This window comes from Pseudorasbora parva, chromosome 5 (assembly GCF_024679245.1).
Source record: "Pseudorasbora parva isolate DD20220531a chromosome 5, ASM2467924v1, whole genome shotgun sequence".
NCBI classification, from domain to species: Eukaryota; Metazoa; Chordata; class Actinopteri; order Cypriniformes; family Gobionidae; genus Pseudorasbora; species Pseudorasbora parva.
The window spans coordinates 10,783,463-10,806,887 of NC_090176.1; the positions used below are offsets into that span (position 1 = coordinate 10,783,463).

The window sequence follows — 23,425 nt, forward strand, 5'->3', positions numbered from 1 at the left end:
GGGCTGTGGTACTCAATAGGTTCAGTGTTATTTTTAGTGTACTATATGCTGCTCTCAGGGCTGCGGTACTCAATAGGTTCATGGTGTTATTTTTAGTGTACTATATGCTGCTCCCAGGGCTGTGGTACTCAATAGGTTCAGTGTTATTTTTAGTGTACTATATGCTGCTCTCAGGGCTGTGGTACTCAATAGGTTCATGGTGTTATTTTTAGTGTACTATATGCTGCTCTCAGGGCTGCGGTACTCAATAGGTTCATGGTGTTATTTTTAGTGTACTATATGCTGCTCTCAGGGCTGTGGTACTCAATAGGTTCATAGTGTTATTTTTAGTGTACTATATGCTGCTCTCAGGGCTGTGGTACTCAATAGGTTCATGGTGTTATTTTTAGTGTACTATATGCTGCTCCCAGGGCTGTGGTACTCAATAGGTTCAGTGTTATTTTTAGTGTACTATATGCTGCTCTCAGGGCTGTGGTACTCAATAGGTTCATGGTGTTATTTTTAGTGTAGATATGCTGCTCTCAGGGCTGCGGTACTCAATAGGTTCATGGTGTTATTTTTAGTGTACTATAACGTATGCTGCTCTCAGGGCTGTGGTACTCAATAGGTTCATGGTGTTATTTTTAGTGTCCTATAACGTATGCTGCTCTTAGGGCTGTGGTACTCAATAGGTTCATGGTGTTATTTTTAGTGTACTATATGCTGCTCTCAGGGCTGCGGTACTCAATAGGTTCATGGTGTTATTTTTAGTGTACTATATGCTGCTCTCAGGGCTGTGGTACTCAATAGGTTCATGGTGTTATTTTTAGTGTACTATAACGTATGCTGCTCTCAGGGCTGCGGTACTCAATAGGTTCATGGTGTTATTTTTAGTGTACTATATGCTGCTCTCAGGGCTGCGGTACTCAATAGGTTCATGGTGTTATTTTTAGTGTACTATATGCTGCTCTCAGGGCTGCGGTACTCAATAGGTTCATGGTGTTATTTTTAGTGCACTATATGCTGCTCTCAGGGCTGTGGTACTCAATAGGTTCAGTGTTATTTTTAGTGTACTATATGCTGCTCTCAGGGCTGCGGTACTCAATAGGTTCATGGTGTTATTTTTAGTGTACTATATGCTGCTCTCAGGGCTGCTGTACTTAATAGGTTCATGATGTTATTTTTAGTGTACTATATGCTGCTCTCAGGGCTGTGGTACTCAATAGGTTCATAGTGTTATTTTTAGTGCACTATATGCTGCTCTCAGGGCTGCGGTACTCAATAGGTTCATGGTGTTATTTTTAGTGTACTATATGCTGCTCTCAGGGCTGCGGTACTCAATAGGTTCAGTGTTATTTTTAGTGTACTATATGCTGCTCTCAGGGCTGTGGTACTCAATAGGTTCATAGTGTTATTTTTAGTGCACTATATGCTGCTCTCAGGGCTGCGGTACTCAATAGGTTCATGGTGTTATTTTTAGTGTACTATATGCTGCTCTCAGGGCTGCAGTACTCAATAGGTTCATGGTGTTATTTTTAGTGTACTATATGCTGCTCTCAGGGCTGTGGTACTCAATAGGTTCATGGTGTTATTTTTAGTGTACTATATGCTGCTCTCAGGGCTGCGGTACTCAATAGGTTCAGTGTTATTTTTAGTGTACTATATGCTGCTCTCAGGGCTGTGGTACTCAATAGGTTCATAGTGTTATTTTTAGTGTACTATATGCTGCTCTCAGGGCTGTGGTACTCAATAGGTTCATGGTGTTATTTTTAGTGTACTATATGCTGCTCTCAGGGCTGTGGTACTCAATAGGTTCATGGTGTTATTTTTAGTGTACTATATGCTGCTCTCAGGGCTGTGGTACTCAATAGGTTCAGTGTTATTTTTAGTGTACTATATGCTGCTCTCAGGGCTGTGGTACTCAATAGGTTCATGGTGTTATTTTTAGTGTACTATATGCTGCTCTCAGGGCTGCGGTACTCAATAGGTTCATGGTGTTATTTTTAGTGTACTATATGCTGCTCTCAGGGCTGTGGTACTCAATAGGTTCATGGTGTTATTTTTAGTGTACTATATGCTGCTCTCAGGGCTGTGGTACTCAATAGGTTCATGGTGTTATTTTTAGTGTACTATATGCTGCTCTCAGGGCTGTGGTACTCAATATGTTCATGGTGTTATTTTTAGTGTACTATATGCTGCTCCCAGGGCTGTGGTACTCAATAGGTTCAGTGTTATTTTTAGTGTACTATATGCTGCTCTCAGGGCTGCGGTACTCAATAGGTTCATGGTGTTATTTTTAGTGTACTATATGCTGCTCCCAGGGCTGCGGTACTCAATAGGTTCATGGTGTTATTTTTAGTGTACTATATGCTGCTCTCAGGGCTGTGGTACTCAATAGGTTCATAGTGTTATTTTTAGTGTACTATATGCTGCTCTCAGGGCTGTGGTACTCAATAGGTTCATGGTGTTATTTTTAGTGTACTATATGCTGCTCTCAGGGCTGCGGTACTCAATAGGTTCATGGTGTTATTTTTAGTGTACTATATGCTGCTCTCAGGGCTGTGGTACTCAATAGGTTCATAGTGTTATTTTTAGTGTACTATATGCTGCTCTCAGGGCTGTGGTACTCAATAGGTTCATGGTGTTATTTTTAGTGTACTATATGCTGCTCCCAGGGCTGTGGTACTCAATAGGTTCAGTGTTATTTTTAGTGTACTATATGCTGCTCTCAGGGCTGTGGTACTCAATAGGTTCATGGTGTTATTTTTAGTGTACTATATGCTGCTCTCAGGGCTGCGGTACTCAATAGGTTCATAGTGTTATTTTTAGTGTACTATATGCTGCTCTCAGGGCTGCGGTACTCAATAGGTTCATGGTGTTATTTTTAGTGTACTATATGCTGCTCTCAGGGCTGCGGTACTCAATAGGTTCATAGTGTTATTTTTAGTGTACTATATGCTGCTCCCAGGGCTGTGGTACTCAATAGGTTCATAGTGTTATTTTTAGTGTACTATATGCTGCTCTCAGGGCTGCGGTACTCAATAGGTTCATGGTGTTATTTTTAGTGTACTATATGCTGCTCCCAGGGCTGTGGTACTCAATAGGTTCAGTGTTATTTTTAGTGTACTATATGCTGCTCTCAGGGCTGCGGTACTCAATAGGTTCATGGTGTTATTTTTAGTGTACTATATGCTGCTCTCAGGGCTGTGGTACTCAATAGGTTCATAGTGTTATTTTTAGTGTACTATATGCTGCTCTTAGGGCTGTGGTACTCAATATGTTCATGGTGTTATTTTTAGTGTACTATATGCTGCTCTTAGGGCTGTGGTACTCAATAGGTTCATGGTGTTATTTTTAGTGTACTATATGCTGCTCTTAGGGCTGTGGTACTCAATAGGTTCATGGTGTTATTTTTAGTGTCCTATAACGTATGCTGCTCTTAGGGCTGTGGTACTCAATAGGTTCATGGTGTTATTTTTAGTGTACTATATGCTGCTCTTAGGGCTGTGGTACTCAATGTGTGCATGGTGTTATTTTTAGTGTACTATATGCTGCTCTTAGGGCTGTGGTACTCAATATGTTCATGGTGTTATTTTTAGTGTACTATATGCTGCTCTTAGGGCTGTGGTACTCAATAGGTTCATGGTGTTATTTTTAGTGTACTATATGCTGCTCTCAGGGCTGCGGTACTCAATAGGTTCAGTGTTATTTTTAGTGTACTATATGCTGCTCTCAGGGCTGCGGTACTCAATAGGTTCATAGTGTTATTTTTAGTGTACTATATGCTGCTCTCAGGGCTGCGGTACTCAATAGGTTCATGGTGTTATTTTTAGTGTACTATAACGTATGCTGCTCTCAGGGCTGTGGTACTCAATAGGTTCATGGTGTTATTTTTAGTGTACTATATGCTGCTCTTAGGGCTGTGGTACTCAATAGGTTCATGGTGTTATTTTTAGTGTACTATAACGTATGCTGCTCTTAGGGCTGTGGTACTCAATAGGTTCATGGTGTTATTTTTAGTGTACTATATGCTGCTCTTAGGGCTGTGGTACTCAATAGGTTCATGGTGTTATTTTTAGTGTACTATATGCTGCTCTTAGGGCTGTGGTACTCAATAGGTTCATGGTGTTATTTTTAGTGCACTATATGCTGCTCTCTAATACTTATTTTTCACATAAAAAAGTTAAAATTGTAAAAACAACAACAACAAAAAAAGACAAATCTGACCGTGTGTGTGTGTGTGTGTGTGTGTGTGTGTGTGTGTGTGTGTGTGTGTGTGTGTGTGTGTGTGTGTGTGTGTGTGTGTGTGTGTGTGTGTGTGTGTGTGTTTGCGTTAATGTAATTCAGTTCCATAAAACCACCGAGTGCAAAGGTCCTTTCGGCTCTGCTTGCAGGTTTAATTTTATCTTAATATGTGATGCTTTACGATTGGTGCCAATGTTCTCTATAGGTAATGCTAATGTCATTCAATGTTTTAATATCAGCTTATCCCTCTACTTTAAAGGAGCATTTCTTTCTGAGAAAAATGAATGGTAAGTGTGCATTTTCTTTTGTTATGTGTATAGTGCATTTTTTAAGTTAGAGGCTATCTGCATACAATGTATCTTAATTAACAATGATGGGGAAACGGTGAAGTCTACAAGTAAAGTTTTTATAGGCCTGTATTTTCTGTAGAAAATGTTGTTCTGTGATGTTTGCACATTATTTTAACACAAAAATATAGAATACTAAAACAATGTAGTTAAAAAAATGTAATAAAGTGGAAAATAATCATTTATGCAGTTTTACAAATTATGAAGTCTGGAGGACTGCATGGAAGATGCATCGGAAAGATTGGACCTTATCCACTGTACATGGAGAGTTTTGAGTCTCTCATTGAAAACAACCAAGTATCTGATGAGGTAACATTTCTCTTTTATTTTATAATTCAACTTGTGTGTAAGAAATGTTTAAGTTCACCCTAGAGCTGAACGATTCTGCTCTCAGGGCTGCAGTACTCAATAGATTAATTTTACTGTTATTTTTAGAGAACTATGCTTTTGAAATATCACTTGTAATGTAGTGCTTTTTCCTCACTCTTTGTTATTTGTTTGATGGATCCTTAGATCATGGATGCCGTGTTCCATCTGTTCAGCAGGGTAAGATGTTAACTTAACTAATTTGAACACATATTCTATATATGGGGAAGATGCCAGTCTACCTTCAGTATCATCATCCTACAGATATGTGTGCTAACATAAATCTATCACATATTGCATCATGAAAATGTCTTCACATTTTACGATAGATATTTTTGCTATGACCCACCCCTATCTAGGAGTAATTTCAATACATACAATAATTATTGGAACAGTACCAGCAACAATGGTCTCTCCATTCACAAGTGTTGCTGTTACTGTTCAGATAAGAATTTATCTTTTTTCCATGCACTTTGTTGATCTTGTTAATTATTGTACTTAAACTTTGTACTTGTTTAAAACATCTGTAGTACTTGAATAATTATTTGGAAAATTATTGTCAATAACTTTTTAAAATTCATCTATAAGCGGCCAAATGTTTTGGCCATTAATAACCAGACCCTGGGTCACATTCTGGAGGGTGACGCCCGGGCAAGGAGCAGTTATTTTACAAAGGTAAGAAGTGCCCTGACAACTTGAAAAGCCAGTTCTTAACAGTTTTATGGGTACACTGTAACTAATATAGACACAAATTCATTGCTAGTCTAACACAATAGTTAATTTGCTCATGTTGACATAAAGATATAGCATACAATTTACTTTACATTTGCATCTCCTTTTAAGAAGAACATATTTGAAAATATAACCGAGGTTGTTGGACCCTTTTTGGAGGACGGAAATCATTGGACGTTTTTTGTAAGTTACTCACCAATTAATTATGTGTATTATAAACATGTCGGGCATATTGGCTCCTAGTGTAACATACTTGTATTTTCTAGCACTGCAACATATCGGATTGCTCTATAACGTACCTCAATTCACTTGGGGAAACGGATGTCAAATATAATAAATTAGCAGAAAATTGGAGGTAAGGGCATTTAATCCACTCAAAAAACTAATATACATGATGTTTTTCTATAGAAACTTTATTTTGCACATCTACTTAACATATTTTAATCTGTATCTACATTTCAGCACATTTGCTGCATCAAAAGGCCTCCAGGGGCCATGGAAAAGGGTAGTGAGGAAGCATAGCTTGCAGCAGGATATAATTTCATGCGGTGTTTTCACAGCTGTGGTAAAATGCGTTTAATTTATTATTGTTCGTATTATTACTATTGCAACAAATCATTGTCAGTTTTTTAGATCATGAAACTGTTGTCATTTGTAATGATATTGTATATATTCCATATGACTAAATGGTTTATTGGTTTTAGATAGAATGGCCTTTTCATTCTACCACAAAATTACAATTGATTATGGCATTGAACGTATTATTCTTTCTGGAACACCTTTAGTTTGCTGAGGCCATTCTAGGAGGCTCAGTGGGGTACATCGTGTGCTCTACTGTTCAGGAAGAGAGGGAGCGTCTAGCGACATTTCTTTTCACTTCACTTGGTAAGTGCCATGCCCATGAATGAATTCAGAGTTCCTATTGGTTGTTTCCTGTTGAAAGATTAACAATGAAGCAAATATGTTCATGTGTTTTAGATAAGTCAGGTATTTGTGGTATCTGTCACCACAAGGTACCCAGGAAGAACAAGGCAAGTGATGCAAATGACATCTAAAATATTTGAAAATAAGACTGAAGAGATCAAATTGTTTAATTAATTGGGGAGTAAAAAAAATAAATGTTCCACAGAATTGGATAACCTTGATCTAACCTTTTTTCATGGAATCGATATTTCTAGGAAAAATGTTCAACCTGTCTGGTAAAGATTCATAAAAAGTGTCTACCTGGGAAACAGGAGGATGCAAAGTGTCTTTTTTGCAAAGGTAGCACATTTTGGATTGAATGACCCTTGTGACTTCATTATAAAACAATCCTTCTAATATAACATAGTTTAGGGTTAGTTAACCCAAAAATGAAAAAATGCAGTTATTAATTTACACTCATGTTGTTCCACACCCGTAATGCAGAGTTTACAATGCCGATTGTAGCCCTTTTTTTCTATCATCGACAGGTTTTGTGTAATCGCCGACAAATGTCGAAATCATAGTCAAACGAGTGACAAATATGCAGTGTCAATTATCGATCAGAGAATCGCTGACAAGTCACGAACTCCCATGAAATATTCTGCATGCTCAATAGTTGATGCATCAAATGCATCACAAACTTTCTGGAGTTTATCATTTTTAATAACAATTCCAGTCTTGCCTGAGAACTCCGGTCTGACACACGTTTGATGTTGCATTGTTTCCTTGTCACATCTAGCATGTGTTTGGTGTTGAAGCATACTTTTAGATTTGTCGGTGATTCTTCTTATGGTAATAGTCATGCAGTGTGAAATACCCTGGCGCTAATAGAGGTCTCACTGAGCCAACAGATTTAATTACAAATATCTTAATTTGTGTTCCAAAGATGAACTAAGGTGTTATGGGTGTGGAACTAGTGACATACATTTTAAGGCAAACTAACCCTATATGGCATTTTACAGGCTGATAAAATATTACTAAAATTCACTAATATATAGTCTGTTCACTGTTATTTTATTGTTATAACTGTTATAATATTATGTCTAAATGTATTAATTATGTTAGAAGACAGCTCAGCAGAAAAAAACAAAGCAACTAAGGGACAAGACAGCTCAGTAGAAAGAAACGAAGAACCCGAGGGACAAGACAGCTCAGTAGAAAGAAACGAAGAACCCGAGGGACAAGACAGCTCAGTAGAAAGAAACGAAGAACCTGAGGGACAAGACAGCTCAGTAGAAAGAAACGAAGAACCCGAGGGACAAGACAGCTCAGTAGAAAGAAACGAAGAACCTGAGGGACAATACAGTGCAGAAGAGAGAAACCAAGAACCTGAGGGACAATACAGTGCAGAAGAGAGAAACCAAGAACCTGAGGGACAAGACAGTGCAGAAGAGAGAAACCAAGAACCTGAGGGACAAGACAGTGCAGAAGAGAAAAACCAAGAACCTGAGGGACAAGACAGTGCAGAAGAGAAAAACCAAGAACCTGAGGGACAAGACAGTGCAGAAGAGAGAAACAGAACCAGTGCCAGAATTGAGGGACAAGACAGCTTAGGAGAAAGTAACCAAAATGAAGGATTTCCGGAAGAAAGCAGCTCAGGACTCAACCAAGTTCAGACAGGTAACAGTTTAAGTAGGATCTTGGACAAATACAAACTTGCTTAAATGTTTGTGGACACTTTTTCCTTCATAAATTTGTATTTTGGTAGGTATTGAGGTATTATGCCATGTGCAGCTGCTCTGTAACTGCTTTATCCTCTGGAAGGTTTTAGCCATTGTAAACACGGCAGTGAACAATGTGATTTGTGTTGTTTTGTGTAGTAAAGAACCAGTTTGACGCTGATATAAACACTTTAAAGTTGGTATAAAGGAAACCAGGATAAACACATTTTATGATGCTGTAGACGAGTAAAAAAACCCAATGCATTTATTTGGCAATAGACATAGCAATTACTTTTAACGTACATGGGAAGCATGCTATGCGGTGTTGTCATACTAATACTGTTGCTCTTCTTTTTAAAAATTGTATTCGCTCTCCCAGGGGGATTCCTGGTGGAAAGTGTTTTAAAAGTGTCAGACGCGCACCAAACAAAAAGGTAAAAAATAATTAGTAAATAAAAAATGAGAAAAAGACTATTGCTTTAAATGGGTTATTAATTATAGCAAATGATACTGTATATCAATTATTTCCATTCTTTTCTTTGCATAACAATAAATTCAAATCCTAAATTCAAAGGATTCAGTTTCGTTTGTATTCGGATGCATCTGAGATATATATATGTATATATATATATATATATATATATATATATATATATATATATTATTATTATTTTTTTTTTTTTAAAGATAAAGCAATTCTGCCTTTTAAAGAATCATTATATTGTAATGCATTGATATTTCAGATACCTGGTCACACCAGAGGAGCTACAGAGGAGGTGCTCTCCTCCAGAGAGTTACTCAGCAAACACAGTTGTGGCTTATTTACGCAAAGCAAAGGGACAAAAAAAGAAAATCACAGAGAAGTTGGTGGAGTTGGAGGTGAACCCCTCAAAGCGTACCAAGTTAACATCTCAGTGCTCAAAACTTTGTGAAGGTAAAAATGTATTAGTAGTAATCACTAAGATTTCTAAGATCAATATCCTTGTTTTGTGGTTTTGGATAATTAAATCATAAGTTTCTTTATAATAGTAATGTTTTATAATATAACTTTTACTATGTGTAAAGATAAGATAATTATTGATTAATTAATCGTTTTTGTACCATTCTATGCAAACTCACTTTTGTATGAGAAACATCCCAGTAGATCAGCAGGTTCTGAAATATGACACCAATAACCAGAGCTCTTGATCTATATTTGCATTTTGTTGTTGTTTTGTTTACATTATGCTGCTGCCATATGATTGGTTAATTAGATAACTGCATGAATATACGGGTGGTGTTAATAAGGTGGACAGCGAGTGCATCCGCATACTTTGCTTTTTTTGTACTCCTTGTAAGTTGGACATAATTACAATAATTACAGACATAATGATGTTTAATTGTATTTTAGATGAATGCAGTGATCTGGCTGGTGACATAATGCACTTGGCAACAAAATTCATCCCCCAGAAAAAAGTGGGTGAAGCCTTATTAGAAGAGGGGAATGTCCATGCAGCCATGGCCAAAACAGAAGACTGCAGGTAATCTAATAACAATTTACTGCTACACTTGACGTTACAGGGATGGTTTACCCAAAAATTGTAATTGTCAAAATCCAATGGCTCAGTGAGACCTCCATTGACAGCAATAGCACTCCCTTTTTCAATGCCCAGAAAGTGACTAAAACATTTGAAAAACTATAGGGGTGACTACAGGGGTTTAACCTTATAAAATCTTATGATAGGCAATCTCAAAACACTGCTTCATAAGCTTCAGAGCTTTACGAATCAGTGGTTCAGCGCACCAAAATCAGATGTTTCAGATAAAATCACCCACCACTAGATATTGTGGAATAAAGTCATTATTTTGGGCTCTTCATAATAAAAAGGTTAAACAATTACCTTGCTGTCATTGGAGAACTCACTGAGCCACCAGATTTGAGCAGCAATACCTTAATTTGTTTTCTGAAGATTTAAGATTTAAACTAAATAGCTTTCTCTATTTTCTTTTGCAGGAAGACCATGAAAGATCTAAAGCATGCATTAGAAAAGAACTGGAAAACATTTGACCTGGCCACACATGGCCTTGGTCCAGCTGTCATTAAGGGAACCTTTTCGATTATTGATGCATGTCTTAAGGAAAAGATGAAAGCATTGAAAACCACAGTTGAATAAGGATTCCAACACTTTATTTTGTCACTTGCAGTTTAAAATGCTTGTTTCTTTATGTACAAAAAATAAAACATTAAAAAAAAAAAATTTCTTCTTTTAAACTTGCAGTTAATATTTGTTTCTTCACTTTGTTATTATACAAAACATCTGTCCAACACACATTGACAAAAGTAGTAGCAAGAAAAAAAAAACATGTTTTGGATAGGCAAAAGCAGTTGTATGAAAAGCCATGAAGCCACCATTTATTATCTCTCTACAAGATCAACCACGTTTCTTCTTCTTTTTGACTGTGTAGGTGACAGCGAGTACTTTTGCTTTTTTGACCCTTTGACGATAATTATGAAGTGCAGTCACTTTTCTTTTTCTTGACAGTTTACTAAACTGTGAAAAAACTAACTTGTGCGCTCTTTCAACTAAACTGTACACTTCATTATCCTCACAAAATGTGTCAGATTTGCTCCACTCATGGAGATCTGTAAGCATGGCTTGTATTGTAACCTGCTTTCTCTCGCTGGATCTAAAGCAGTGTGAATCATCAGATACGTTCGGACAAGATGTTGGATACAGAATGTTATGAACCAGTATACATACACATACCTCCCCATGGCTATTTGCAACACATGTGCAAAATTTGGTCCCTTTACAACTTACAATTTCTACACTCCCATCAAAATGATAGACAGTAAGGTTTTCATTGTCCCTCAGGTAGGATTCACTGTCAACAATGTTTTTTGCTACTTCTGCCCTAAGATCTTGAACTATGAGTCCTTGTTTCTCTGCAATGTTCTGTGAGAAAAGTAAGTGTTTGCACAAACATCCACATTGGAATCTTTTGCAATCACATTTGTACATGACCAAGTCCACACTGTGATATTGTGTGCTTGTGTCGGGTGGAACCAAAAACACTCCATTTTTAATCTCCACTTTTTCACCCAGGCCTTTTGCAATCATAGAATGGGCAGCATTGGTGGTCTCTTCAGTGATTGCTCCTTTGATTCGTCCAGTTTCTGTGAGGTCATCCAGGTAACTGAACAATAAAATAAGAACAAGGTAGAACAATGGTAAACTCCTACAAAAATTAAGGGGGGGGGGGGGGGGGGGGGTCATTTAATAATGTGCTTTACGGGATTGAGTTTTGCAACATTAAGCAATGCCGTGGGAGCTGACAGAACTTTTTAATGATTGTTTTCATGAGTGATATGTGCTGAGGAAAGATAATGTCATAGCGAATAGTGAATGCTTATTCAAGAGCTTCCTTTATTCAAACACGTTGATAATGGCCAACAGGTAGTGGCCAGAGGTATTGTCTATGCAATATGATCACATTATGAACGTCACATGATTTCTGTAATTGGCCATAACAATTTAGCACCATAATGTACCTGTAATATTTTTGGACATCACCACACAGCAAGCGAAGAAGCTGATCAATCCGGCTATTTATTCTTCCCTTAAGGAACTGGTACTTCATTGTAAGAAAAAATCTGTGAACAAAATTTTAACTTAAAATATCTTTAATGAATATTTTTCCCGATTATCGTGGTATTTAAAATGTCATTTGAGGGCATGGTGTTATAATTTTAGTGGCTTACCTCTCTGCCTTGTTGTTGGTTTCGCTGTTATGGTGATAAAATGATCTGCCAAAATTGGACCATAAATCACCAAAACGAATCCACTGCATTTTGAGGTAGGTTGATACATGAGAACTACCTAGACATGCATCAAGCTCCTCACACTTTCTGGCTGACATGCTGTTGAACTCTTCTTCCTGTAAAGAAAAAGACACAACATTGTAAAGTTATGCCACCGTATGCTTACACATTTAAAGGGGCAGTTCACTCAACATTTAAAATGGTCATTTTGTGATAAAATTGTGACTTTATGTCAAACCTGCTTGACTTTATTTCTTCAATAGAACAGAATATACATTTTGAAGGTGTTAAGGTATATATCATTTTTCATGTAATAAAACTTAATGCCCCACAGACTTTCATATTCTATTGGGCGGAAATGAAATATTGTATTGCAAAAAAAAACAAAAAAAAAACATGAATATGGATTGACATGAAGGTGAATAAAAAGTTTTTTGTTTTTTTTTGTGGGAATGTTTTTAAAAGAAATTTTCACACAAAGTTACACATAATATAAACTTGACCAATCCCATTGAAATCTATAGTATAAAACTCAAGATTTATTTCCATGTAATGAAATGATTTATAAAGAACGATTTATTATATAAAATTATTACCGTTAAACAGGATTTCATCGCCACCATTGCTTGAATCACAAGATTCCGCTGATTCACAGGCAAGTTCCCTCCATCTCTTTTAACCATCCACCTATGAACGGCCTACACAAACATTAAAAGGCTAGTCATATAATGACCTTTGAAAAAAAACTGTATTTGTAAAATTAATAGGTCTGTGACTTTATTTTAACTCAGTACAGCCAATTAAAGGCCAGAGATTCTTTCCAGTACAAAAGATTTATAACAAACCTACCTGGAGTACATGAAACCAGCAAAGAAGGACCTTGGTTGTTGGAAAAACTCTTCTTATGGCATTGAGTTCCTTAAGGTCACGGTCAATCATTATCGACCTACATTATAAGGAATTGAAAATGGATGAAGATGTGTCAGCAGTTTGTAAAATGAACAGCTTCTGTAAAAAGGTAGATTAAAATTTATGGTCTTTAAATTGTGTTCCATCCAATAGTAATGTTTGTACAAAATACCTCAATACATCAGCACATTTTGCTGCCAAATTTTTACTACTAACTCTACTGTTTTTTACTTCTTACCTGGGAAGAAATCCAGGATTGTGTTTTGCAAGCTTTTCTAAGCAGAGAGCAAGTATGTCCCCTGATTCTTCACTAATAATAAAGTAAGCAAATGGGACTGCTCTTCCAATACTGTTGGTCAAAAGAAGCGCATAAAATGCATAACCATATGATGTTATGGCTTTGTAAGTAGCGTCCATGAATACCATGGTATGGGGATGTTCGCTTAGTAGATCCTTTTGCCAGGGTGTCTGCACTACAATTACTAGTGGTTGATTTTCACTCAAAGGCTGGTAGTAACAAATGTTTTCTTGCAGCTCTGAGGTGATCAGCTTGTCCACACTGATGCAGTCTTTCGCATCAGGCAAACTCAGAGCATTATTGGTCTTCTTGATTAAGCGAATATCTTCAGGTGTAACATAATATCGCCGATTATATTTGTCCTTATGTCCATGACGCTCTGCCCAGTCCACGCATTTTAAAAGAGTTTCTGAATTTGACATTCCTTGATCAAGCCACATTTCAATAAAGGCTAATAACTCTGGGTCAATGCGATTTTTTACTCCCTCTACTTTCATGCAAACGTTATGTCCATTGTGTTGCAGCATTGTGTTGACCACAGCACCAGAAAAATTACAATCTTTGATGATTTTAAATGACACGTAAGCTTTGCAAGAATTAGCGCGTGTCTTTGTTGGTTCTCCTTTGCTTTTCCCACTTGCTTTGGTCGATCTTTCACATGCAAAGTAAAAGTAGTCTTTATGTGTAGACACAGGGGACTTGAAGGTACTTTTTGTTTCCTCCTCCAGTTTCTTAATGTAACCCTGCATGAAATCAGCCTCCTCCCCAGAAAAAGGTATGACATCTTGAATGACTCTGGCATCCCTTACTTTCTTTAACTTTCTCCGTATCCCTTTAAGCCAAATATTCTCCATTTAACCTGAAAAAGTAATAATAAAATATTTGTTAATATTTTCTGTTTTAATATAGTGCACTAAAAATAACACCATGAACCTATTGAGTACCGCAGCCCTGAGAGCAGCATATAGTACACTAAAAATAACACTATGAACCTATTGAGTACCACAGCCCTGAGAGCAGCATATAGTACACTAAAAATAACACCATGAACCTATTGAGTACCGCAGCCCTGAGAGCAGCATATAGTACACTAAAAATAACACCATGAACCTATTGAGTACCACAGCCCTGAGAGCAGCATATAGTACACTAAAAATAACACCATGAACCTATTGAGTACCACAGCCCTGAGAGCAGCATATAGTACACTAAAAATAACACCATGAACCTATTGAGTACCACAGCCCTGAGAGCAGCATATAGTACACTAAAAATAACACCATGAACCTATTGAGTACCGCAGCCCTGAGAGCAGCATATAGTACACTAAAAATAACACCATGAACCTATTGAGTACCGCAGCCCTGAGAGCAGCATATAGTACACTAAAAATAACACCATGAACCTATTGAGTACCACAGCCCTGAGAGCAGCATATAGTACACTAAAAATAACACTGAACCTATTGAGTACCACAGCCCTGAGAGCAGCATATAGTACACTAAAAATAACACCATGAACCTATTGAGTACCACAGCCCTGAGAGCAGCATATAGTACACTAAAAATAACACCATGAACCTATTGAGTACCACAGCCCTGAGAGCAGCATATAGTACACTAAATATAACACTATGAACCTATTGAGTACCACAGCCCTGAGAGCAGCATATAGTACACTAAAAATAACACTGAACCTATTGAGTACCGCAGCCCTGAGAGCAGCATATAGTACACTAAAAATAACACCATGAACCTATTGAGTACCACAGCCCTGAGAGCAGCATATAGTACACTAAAAATAACACCATGAACCTATTGAGTACTGCAGCCCTGAGAGCAGCATATAGTACACTAAAAATAACACCATGAACCTATTGAGTACCGCAGCCCTGAGAGCAGCATATAGTACACTAAAAATAACACTATGAACCTATTGAGTACCACAGCCCTGAGAGCAGCATATAGTACACTAAAAATAACACCATGAACCTATTGAGTACCGCAGCCCTGAGAGCAGCATATAGTGCACTAAAAATAACACTATGAACCTATTGAGTACCACAGCCCTGAGAGCAGCATATAGTACACTAAAAATAACATCATGAACCTATTGAGTACCACAGCCCTGAGAGCAGCATATAGTACACTAAAAATAACACCATGAACCTATTGAGTACCGCAGCCCTGAGAGCAGCATATAGTGCACTAAAAATAACACTATGAACCTATTGAGTACCACAGCCCTGAGAGCAGCATATAGTACACTAAAAATAACACTATGAACCTATTGAGTACCGCAGCCCTGAGAGCAGCATATAGTACACTAAAAATAACACCATGAACCTATTGAGTACCGCAGCCCTGAGAGCAGCATATAGTGCACTAAAAATAACACTATGAACCTATTGAGTACCACAGCCCTGAGAGCAGCATATAGTACACTAAAAATAACATCATGAACCTATTAAGTACAGCAGCCCTGAGAGCAGCATATAGTACACTAAAAATAACACCATGAACCTATTGAGTACCGCAGCCCTGAGAGCAGCATATAGTACACTAAAAATAACACTGAACCTATTGAGTACCACAGCCCTGAGAGCAGCATATAGTGCACTAAAAATAACACCATGAACCTATTGAGTACCGCAGCCCTGAGAGCAGCATATAGTACACTAAAAATAACACCATGAACCTATTGAGTACCGCAGCCCTGAGAGCAGCATACGTTATAGTACACTAAAAATAACACCATGAACCTATTGAGTACTGCAGCCCTGAGAGCAGCATACGTTATAGTACACTAAAAATAACACCATGAACCTATTGAGTACAGCAGCCCTGAGAGCAGCATATAGTACACTAAAAATAACACCATGAACCTATTGAGTACCGCAGCCCTGAAAGCAGCATATAGTACACTAAAAATAACACTATGAACCTATTGAGTACCACAGCCCTGAGAGCAGCATATAGTACACTAAAAATAACACTATGAACCTATTGAGTACCGCAGCCCTGAGAGCAGCATACGTTATGGTACACTAAAAATAACACCATGAACCTATTGAGTACCACAGCCCTAAGAGCAGCATATAGTACACTAAAAATAACACCATGAACCTATTGAGTACCACAGCCCTGAGAGCAGCATATAGTACACTAAAAATAACACCATGAACCTATTGAGTACCACAGCCCTAAGAGCAGCATATAGTACACTAAAAATAACACCATGAACCTATTGAGTACCACAGCCCTGAGAGCAGCATATAGTACACTAAAAATAACACTATGAACCTATTGAGTACTGCAGCCCTGAGAGCAGCATACACGTTATGGTACACTAAAAATAACACCATGAACCTATTGAGTACTGCAGCCCTGAGAGCAGCATACACGTTATGGTACACTAAAAATAACACCATGAACCTATTTAGTACCACAGCCCTGAGAGCAGCATATAGTACACTAAAAATAACACTATGAACCTATTGAGTACCGCAGCCCTGAGAGCAGCATATAGTACACTAAAAATAACACTATGAACCTATTGAGTACCGCAGCCCTGAGAGCAGCATATAGTGCACTAAATGCGTCACAGCGCGACGCGAAAAAAGATCGCGTCTGGTCTAACGTTACATAGATAGAGCGTCTGGCGCGAGTGATTTAAGTCAATGGAAAGGCGCGTTGACGCGCGTCTGGAGGTCCTACGGCGCGTTTCGCACGGCGCGATGGACGCGATTCTGCCTCATTTGCGTTTGTGCATTGTCTGAAGGCCGAAAAATCTGAACTTTGTCGTCAATTCGCGCGACGCGTTAACCAACCAGGAGCCTGCTTGCTGGTATAGATGCGATATTTAAGTTAATTAAGTTATTTTTGTTTATATACAAACATATAAAAAATATATATATATCGTAAATTCACTTACCTGACAAGCGCAATCTTCCATCAACGGTCTATCAACGATATCTGTAGAATTCCCTCCAATTTTTGAAAAAAAAAAAAAAAAACACTTGATCCTGCCTCTGCTTCAATTTCATTGGTTGAATCTTTAAACCAATCATGTTCCTTTCAGCCCTCAGAACATGTTTGAGTAAGTAAAACTCCCATCTGCGTTACATTATATTATCACAATTTTAAAAAAAATCTCCGAAAAATCTTCATCTTGTTTCAAAGATGAGACTGAGTAACTGGACAATTAATAGAAGCATGAAAACGTAGCATGAATTGGACGGGGGGGATTTTGGATTTTTTTTTTTCTATTTTGTGAACTTCAAAATTTTTCCGTTAGAGAGCTCGATAGTGGCTGTCAGGGGCAGCTCGCAGAGCAGGTAATCGCTGGTCCCGTCATACAAATTGGATTGCATTTTAAATTCCCGATAATCGAGTAGAGGAGGATGTACATGTCCCTCCTCTGACAGTCCAATAAATTCTACCTCCATCACCTTCAACATTCTCTCAGAGACCTGCAAAGAGAAATTTGTACATTAGTGGAATTAACATGTGATCTCTTTAGAAGACATGAATTGCATGATCGCTGTCATTTTTTTACAATCTCTTTTAGAAAGTTGTGAAGCATCAGAGTTTGCATAAACTTTAAATGAAGAGATAAAATACAGTATAACAGTAATTTTGTAAAATATTATTACAATTATAAGAATAATTTTCTATTTTAATATACTTCAAAATATAATATGTAATCAGTCCAGGTACGGGGTTATGGGAAATGTAGTGCAGGAAGGCTAATACGCAGGTGAAGGAGCCCTCTGGTGGCGATCGGAGGGAGCCACAGAGGCCAAGTTTGACAATATCAATGTACATTTAATACACTATTAGTAGTGTATTAAATGTTGCATTATAACAAGTGACTGTAACATTGCTAGATTCAAATAAAGACTTATTTTAAATAGGGGTGCGCCAAAATATCGATATGGCGATATCTCGCGATATTTACTCCCGCGATCGATTATCGATGCCCTCTCGCCAAGTATCGATCTTAAAGCCGTTATAAAACGCTCTATTAATTTACCCCTTGATGAGCGCCTTCTTCGGAAAATAGATAAGGGGGCGCGCGTTGCGAGTTTGGCTGTTGTGGACGGAAAAACACGTGCACACTCACTTGAAAATGGCGGAGTCAAGCGAGGAAAGTAGAAGTGAGAAGAAGTTAAAAGATGCTCCAGCAACATTTAAATCCAAAGTGTGGACTCACTTTGGATTTTATAGCAGTGCGGACGGGTCAAAGCTTGAAAGGGACTACGCAATATGTAAGAACTGTTTTACAAAAGTCCGCTACACGGGAAACACCACCAACATGCACAGCCACCTCACGCGGCATCATCCGGAGCTCTGTGAGAGAGCCGTGGTTGGTGCTGGCTCAAATCCGACACACCCCGGCGTAAACACCTTATTCCAGGCAAAACTACCACCTTGTTCTGCGAGGGCAAAATCAATCACACATGGGATCGCTGTTTACATGTGTAAAGGGCTCCGTCCGTACAGCGAGGTGGAGAACGAGGGGTTCTGCTTTTTGATGAAAATCTTAGAGCCACGCTTTGATATTCCCTCTCGGAAATATTTTGCTGAAAAAATTATTCCTGCACTTTATGACCAGACCAGGGCAAATGTCAAGTCGGCACTCGAGTCGGCAGAAAGAGTGGGGCTCACGTATGACGGGTGGACATCGAGAGCCACGGAGTCCTACATGACGTTCACTGTACATTTTATAAACGAAGACTGGGAAATGAAATCATATGTCCTGCAAACCCGAGCAATGCACAAAACCCACACTGGGACACACATTGCCGATGTACTGAAAGCCGCAGTGGGGGAGTGGAATCTTGACGCTAAGAAGCCAGTGGTTGTCACCGACAATGCATCAAACATGCGTTCAGCAATGCAATTAACAGAATACCAACATGTTAGATGTTTTGCTCATGTTTTAAATCTTGCATCCCAACGTGCGCTGAAAACAGCTGCTGTTGCCAAGGTGCTTGGCAAAGTTAGGAGGATCTCAACATTCTTTCATAGAAGCACAACTGGAGCAGAAACACTGAAAAGAAACCAGAAACTCCTTGGCCTCCCCCATCACAAGCTCATCACGGACATGCCTGTTCGTTGGAATATTGCATATGAAATGGTCTCCAGGTTTCTTGAGCAACAGCCAGCTGTCTGTGCTGCCCTCTTATCACCAGAGGTAAGACACGTTTGCAATGTAGAAGTTGTAATCTGTATGTGTAATAAATGTGAATAATTTATCCTATACGTTTGTAAATACATACTAAAAAAAAGTGTGTGTATGTGTATATATATATATATATACACATATATATATATATAATATATGTAAACTCAAAATTTAGATTGCATTATACAGTTCATACTTTATTTGCTTTAAAATAAAGAACATTAATTATATATGTTTTATTAATAAATTGTATTTTGCCTTTTTTTTATCAAGGTGAGAAAGAATGTGACTGACTGTGCACTGACAGAGAATGACATCTCAAGCGCTGAGGAGATGGTGGAAGCACTTAGACCAATGCTTGTGGCAACAAACATCATGTGTGAGGAAAAGAATCCCACCATTTCAGTGGTTGCTCCTCTTCATGCCCAACTACTGCAAGACACAACAAGCACGGAAAAAGATTCTTCTCTGGTTCGAGAGATTAAGGCAGCCATCAATCAACCCAGCTAGCAGGGAACGTTCTCAGAACTTTGGCTAACATTCCCTACAAGTTTGGTTAATGTTCTGAAGAAAACATTTGAATGTAATGTTTAACGAATATTTTAAGAATGTTTTCTCATTTAAAAAATGTTCCTATAACGTTAAATGTAAACCAAGATATAACATTTTAACTGCAACATTCAAATGATGTTTTAGGAATGTTTCTGAGGTAACAAGTTGTACAATGATCTCAATATATAATTGTCCTAATGTTTCATAACAAACAAAGGAAGAACATTCTCTCATCCACATTAGGAAACTGTTTTGAGGATATCATAGAGAGATGAGATGTTGAATGTTCTTCATAAATGTTCTTCTAATGTGACGAGTTCACAAAATTACAACATTTTGCTTGCAACCTTTCGAGTATATTTTGGGAATGTTCTTAAATTGAAGTTTTTATAATGATCTCAATATAACATTGTCCTAATGTTTCATAACAAACAAAGGAAGAATATTCTCTCATCCACATTAGGAAACTGTTTTGAGGATATCATAGAGAGATGAGATGTTGAATGTTCTTCATAAATGTTCTTCTAATGTGACGAGTTCACAAAATTACAACATTTTGCTTGCAACCTTTCGAGTATATTTTGGGAATGTTCTTAAATTGAAGTTTTTATAATGATCTCAATATATCATTGTCTTAATGTTTTATAACAAACAAAGGAAGAACATTCTCTCATCCACATTAGGAAACTGTTTTGAGGATATCATAGAGAGATGAGATGTTGAATGTTCTTCATAAATGTTCTTCTAATGTGACGAGTTCACAAAATTACAACATTTTGCTTGCAACCTTTCGAGTATATTTTGGGAATGTTCTTAAATTGAAGTTTTTATAATGATCTCAATATAACATTGTACTAATGTTTCATAACAATCAAAGGAAGAATATTCTCTCATCCACATTAGGAAACTGTTTTGAGGATATCATAGAGAGATGAGATATTGAATGTTCTTCATAAATGTTCTTCTAATGTGACGAGTTCACAAAATTACAACATTTTGCTTGCAACCTTTCGAGTATATTTTGGGAATGTTCTTAAATTGAAGTTTTTATAATGATCTCAATATATCATTGTCTTAATGTTTTATAACAAACAAAGGAAGAACATTCTCTCATCCACATTAGGAAACTGTTTTGAGGATATCATAGAGAGATGAGATGTTGAATGTTCCCTTTCAGTCGGTCACGTTCGACGTACGTCAGAACTGAACCGACGAATGGGATCTTACTTTAGAGACCAATCCTACTTCGAGCATCTAACAACGAGCCAATGAAATTTGGCATGCGATCACGCATTCCACGCTCCGCCCCACAGCGCGGGTATAAAACAGGAAGTGGAATGATAGATCAGCGCTTTCTACTTCGGAGCCGAGCAGTGCTTACTGTTTCCTACGAAGAGTGCCTGACTACGAGTCAAAGAGTGTTGAGTGAGAGAGTCTGCCAGTGCGGGTGATACGGCGCGTCAGTGAGAGACCGTCTGATCAGTGATCAAGCGATCTAAAGGAGCTTGTTGGTTCGCTGAGCGTTTCCCATACAAACTGTTGGTTCGCTGAGCGTTTCCCATACAAACTGTTGGTTCGCTGGGCGTTACACACACACAAATACACATCACTGAGAGCTCACACAGGCTTGCAGAACGAACTGTGTGGAGCCGCGGTCATCTCCCTGAGTGCTTCAGCACACTAAAAGAGCAGCTTTCCATTCACAAAAGAGCAACACGGTTTGACCCTGCGTCTTTTTCAAGATGTCATTCAAACCTTGTATTCCTGGTATGCAACTGTTTCCTGTCCTCTTTGACGGCCACAAGCGCATGTGAGATTGCGATCGTGGGTGATTCATGTTCTGGTAAAAGAACATGGTCACGTCGGCACGTTGTTCGTCTCCCCCTTCTCATAAAGGGCTCGAGTGTTCAGCGCGCCGTGTGCCGTCGAGCGGCCGGCTGACAGCGGTGGTTGTCACAACAACCGGCGCGCGTCAGTCGGCGCTCTAGATGCGCGGTCGAGACTATGAAACCTCAGATGGGGTCGAGTCCCTTCGCCTATCCCCCGATCTAGTTCATTTCTAGTGTTACTGGAAAGGGGCTACTTTGGCTGATAAGCGCTGGTGGCCTGAGGATTACAGTGGGGATTCCCCGCCGGGTAAATCCCCTCGGGCCCCCACTCCTCTATCGCATCAAAAGCATGCTGAGACTCTGTTTGTGGGTGGTACGGATTCTCTCATGAGAACACGACCACGTCAGGGCATTGTTCGCCTTGCCTTCTTCATAGAGGCTTGAGCGCTCAGTGCGCTGTGTGCCGTTCTGACGGCCACGTTCACGGTCTCGCATGCCTGCTGGTAGTTGAAGGTGGAATCGCTGATCCTAAAGAGAAAAGGGCTTAGCGTTTCATTTTTGGCTCTGGCAGAGGACAGATGTCAATTGCTGCATCGGAGAGAGGGAAATATGGAGGGTCAAAAGGGCCAAAAATGAGACAAAAAAAAAAAAAAAAAAAGTATCATTGTTTTCCCTCTCTCACTGCCCTCTGCCCTGCACGCACGAGGGTAGTCCCAGCCCAGGGGTTGTGCAGGAACTGCGTGCAGTGTTGGACCTCGCCCTATGGGCGATGAAAATCACTGCACGCTCCCTGGGTCAGGCGATGTCCACACTAGTGGTCCAGGAATAGGGGGCTAACCTGGCAGATATGCGCAAGAAAAGCCTGTCTGTCGGGCTGGCCTCCTCGGCGACACCATCGAGAACTTTGCCCAGCAGTTCTTGGTGGCCCAAAAGCAGACGGAGGCGTTGCACCAGGGTGCCGACGACCAGCTGCTCGGTCGTCGGTCGCAGCGCCTCTGCCGGCTCGTCGTCGAGGGCATCCCCTCCTGCGTCCGCCTCCACCCTGCTAGAGCCGAGCAGCAGCCTCCACTGGAGGAGCAGGGTGCTGGACGCGAGGGACGCCCAACCCGTCCAGGGCCCGCTAACCGGCAGGCAAGCGCAAGGGGACGCGGCCCTGAGACGGGCCGGCTAGGGAGAACAGGAGCTGCTCGGGGGAGACGATGTTCGCATCCCTCCCCCACCCCCCCCGGAGGAGGACTGGGGGGCCCTGACTGGTTTCGGTTCTGCCACTGGCTCTCCGGAGTCCAGCGGTACCCACATTTTAAGAGCAGTTTCCTCTCTCTCTGGGCCCCAAGAGGGTCAGGTTGGCAGTGTGCGACGCCCACGGGCCTTGTCACTCCTTTCCTACCCTCCCGTCGCCAGGGGGCAGTTGTGTGGGCCTCGAGGACGCCCCCGGGCCTTCTCACCCACACACTTCCTCTCTCGTGAGCACTCAGTCAACACTCCGGGCCGCCCACGGGCCTCCCTGGTCGGGGCTGAGTGCTTCGCTTCACTTCCCTGCCTCCGGGCAGTGG

The 23,425-nt window shown here is 39.5% G+C and overlaps 2 protein-coding genes across 3 annotated transcripts in view; both read right to left on the minus strand.

The window, feature by feature from the left end:
* LOC137075054 (gastrula zinc finger protein XlCGF57.1-like) overlaps window positions 1–23,425 on the minus strand; it is a 421,471-nt gene that overhangs the window by 44,598 nt on the left and 353,448 nt on the right. The window lies entirely within an intron of this gene.
* Window positions 10,705–14,055, minus strand: LOC137075049 (uncharacterized). Its single transcript, XM_067443219.1, has 6 exons — window positions 13,243–14,055; window positions 12,945–13,041; window positions 12,692–12,793; window positions 12,036–12,211; window positions 11,826–11,927; window positions 10,705–11,470 (listed from the first exon to the last, which is right to left on the minus strand). The coding sequence occupies exons 1-6, from the start codon at window positions 14,049–14,051 to the stop codon at window positions 10,705–10,707; spliced, it is 2,052 nt and encodes a 683-aa protein (XP_067299320.1). The 5' UTR covers window positions 14,052–14,055.

Excerpts from the sequence above, each read along its gene's own strand:
- LOC137075049 (XM_067443219.1), bottom strand. The coding sequence starts at position 14,051 with ATGCAGGGTTACATTAAGAAACTGGAGGAGGAAACAAAAAGTACCTTC. Across the intron at positions 13,042-13,242 it reads AATCCTGGATTTCTTCCCAG|GTCGATAATGATTGACCGTG; the intron begins GTAAGAAGTAAA and ends CTTATAATGTAG. Across the intron at positions 11,928-12,035 it reads ACCAACAACAAGGCAGAGAG|ATTTTTTCTTACAATGAAGT; the intron begins GTAAGCCACTAA and ends TTTTGTTCACAG.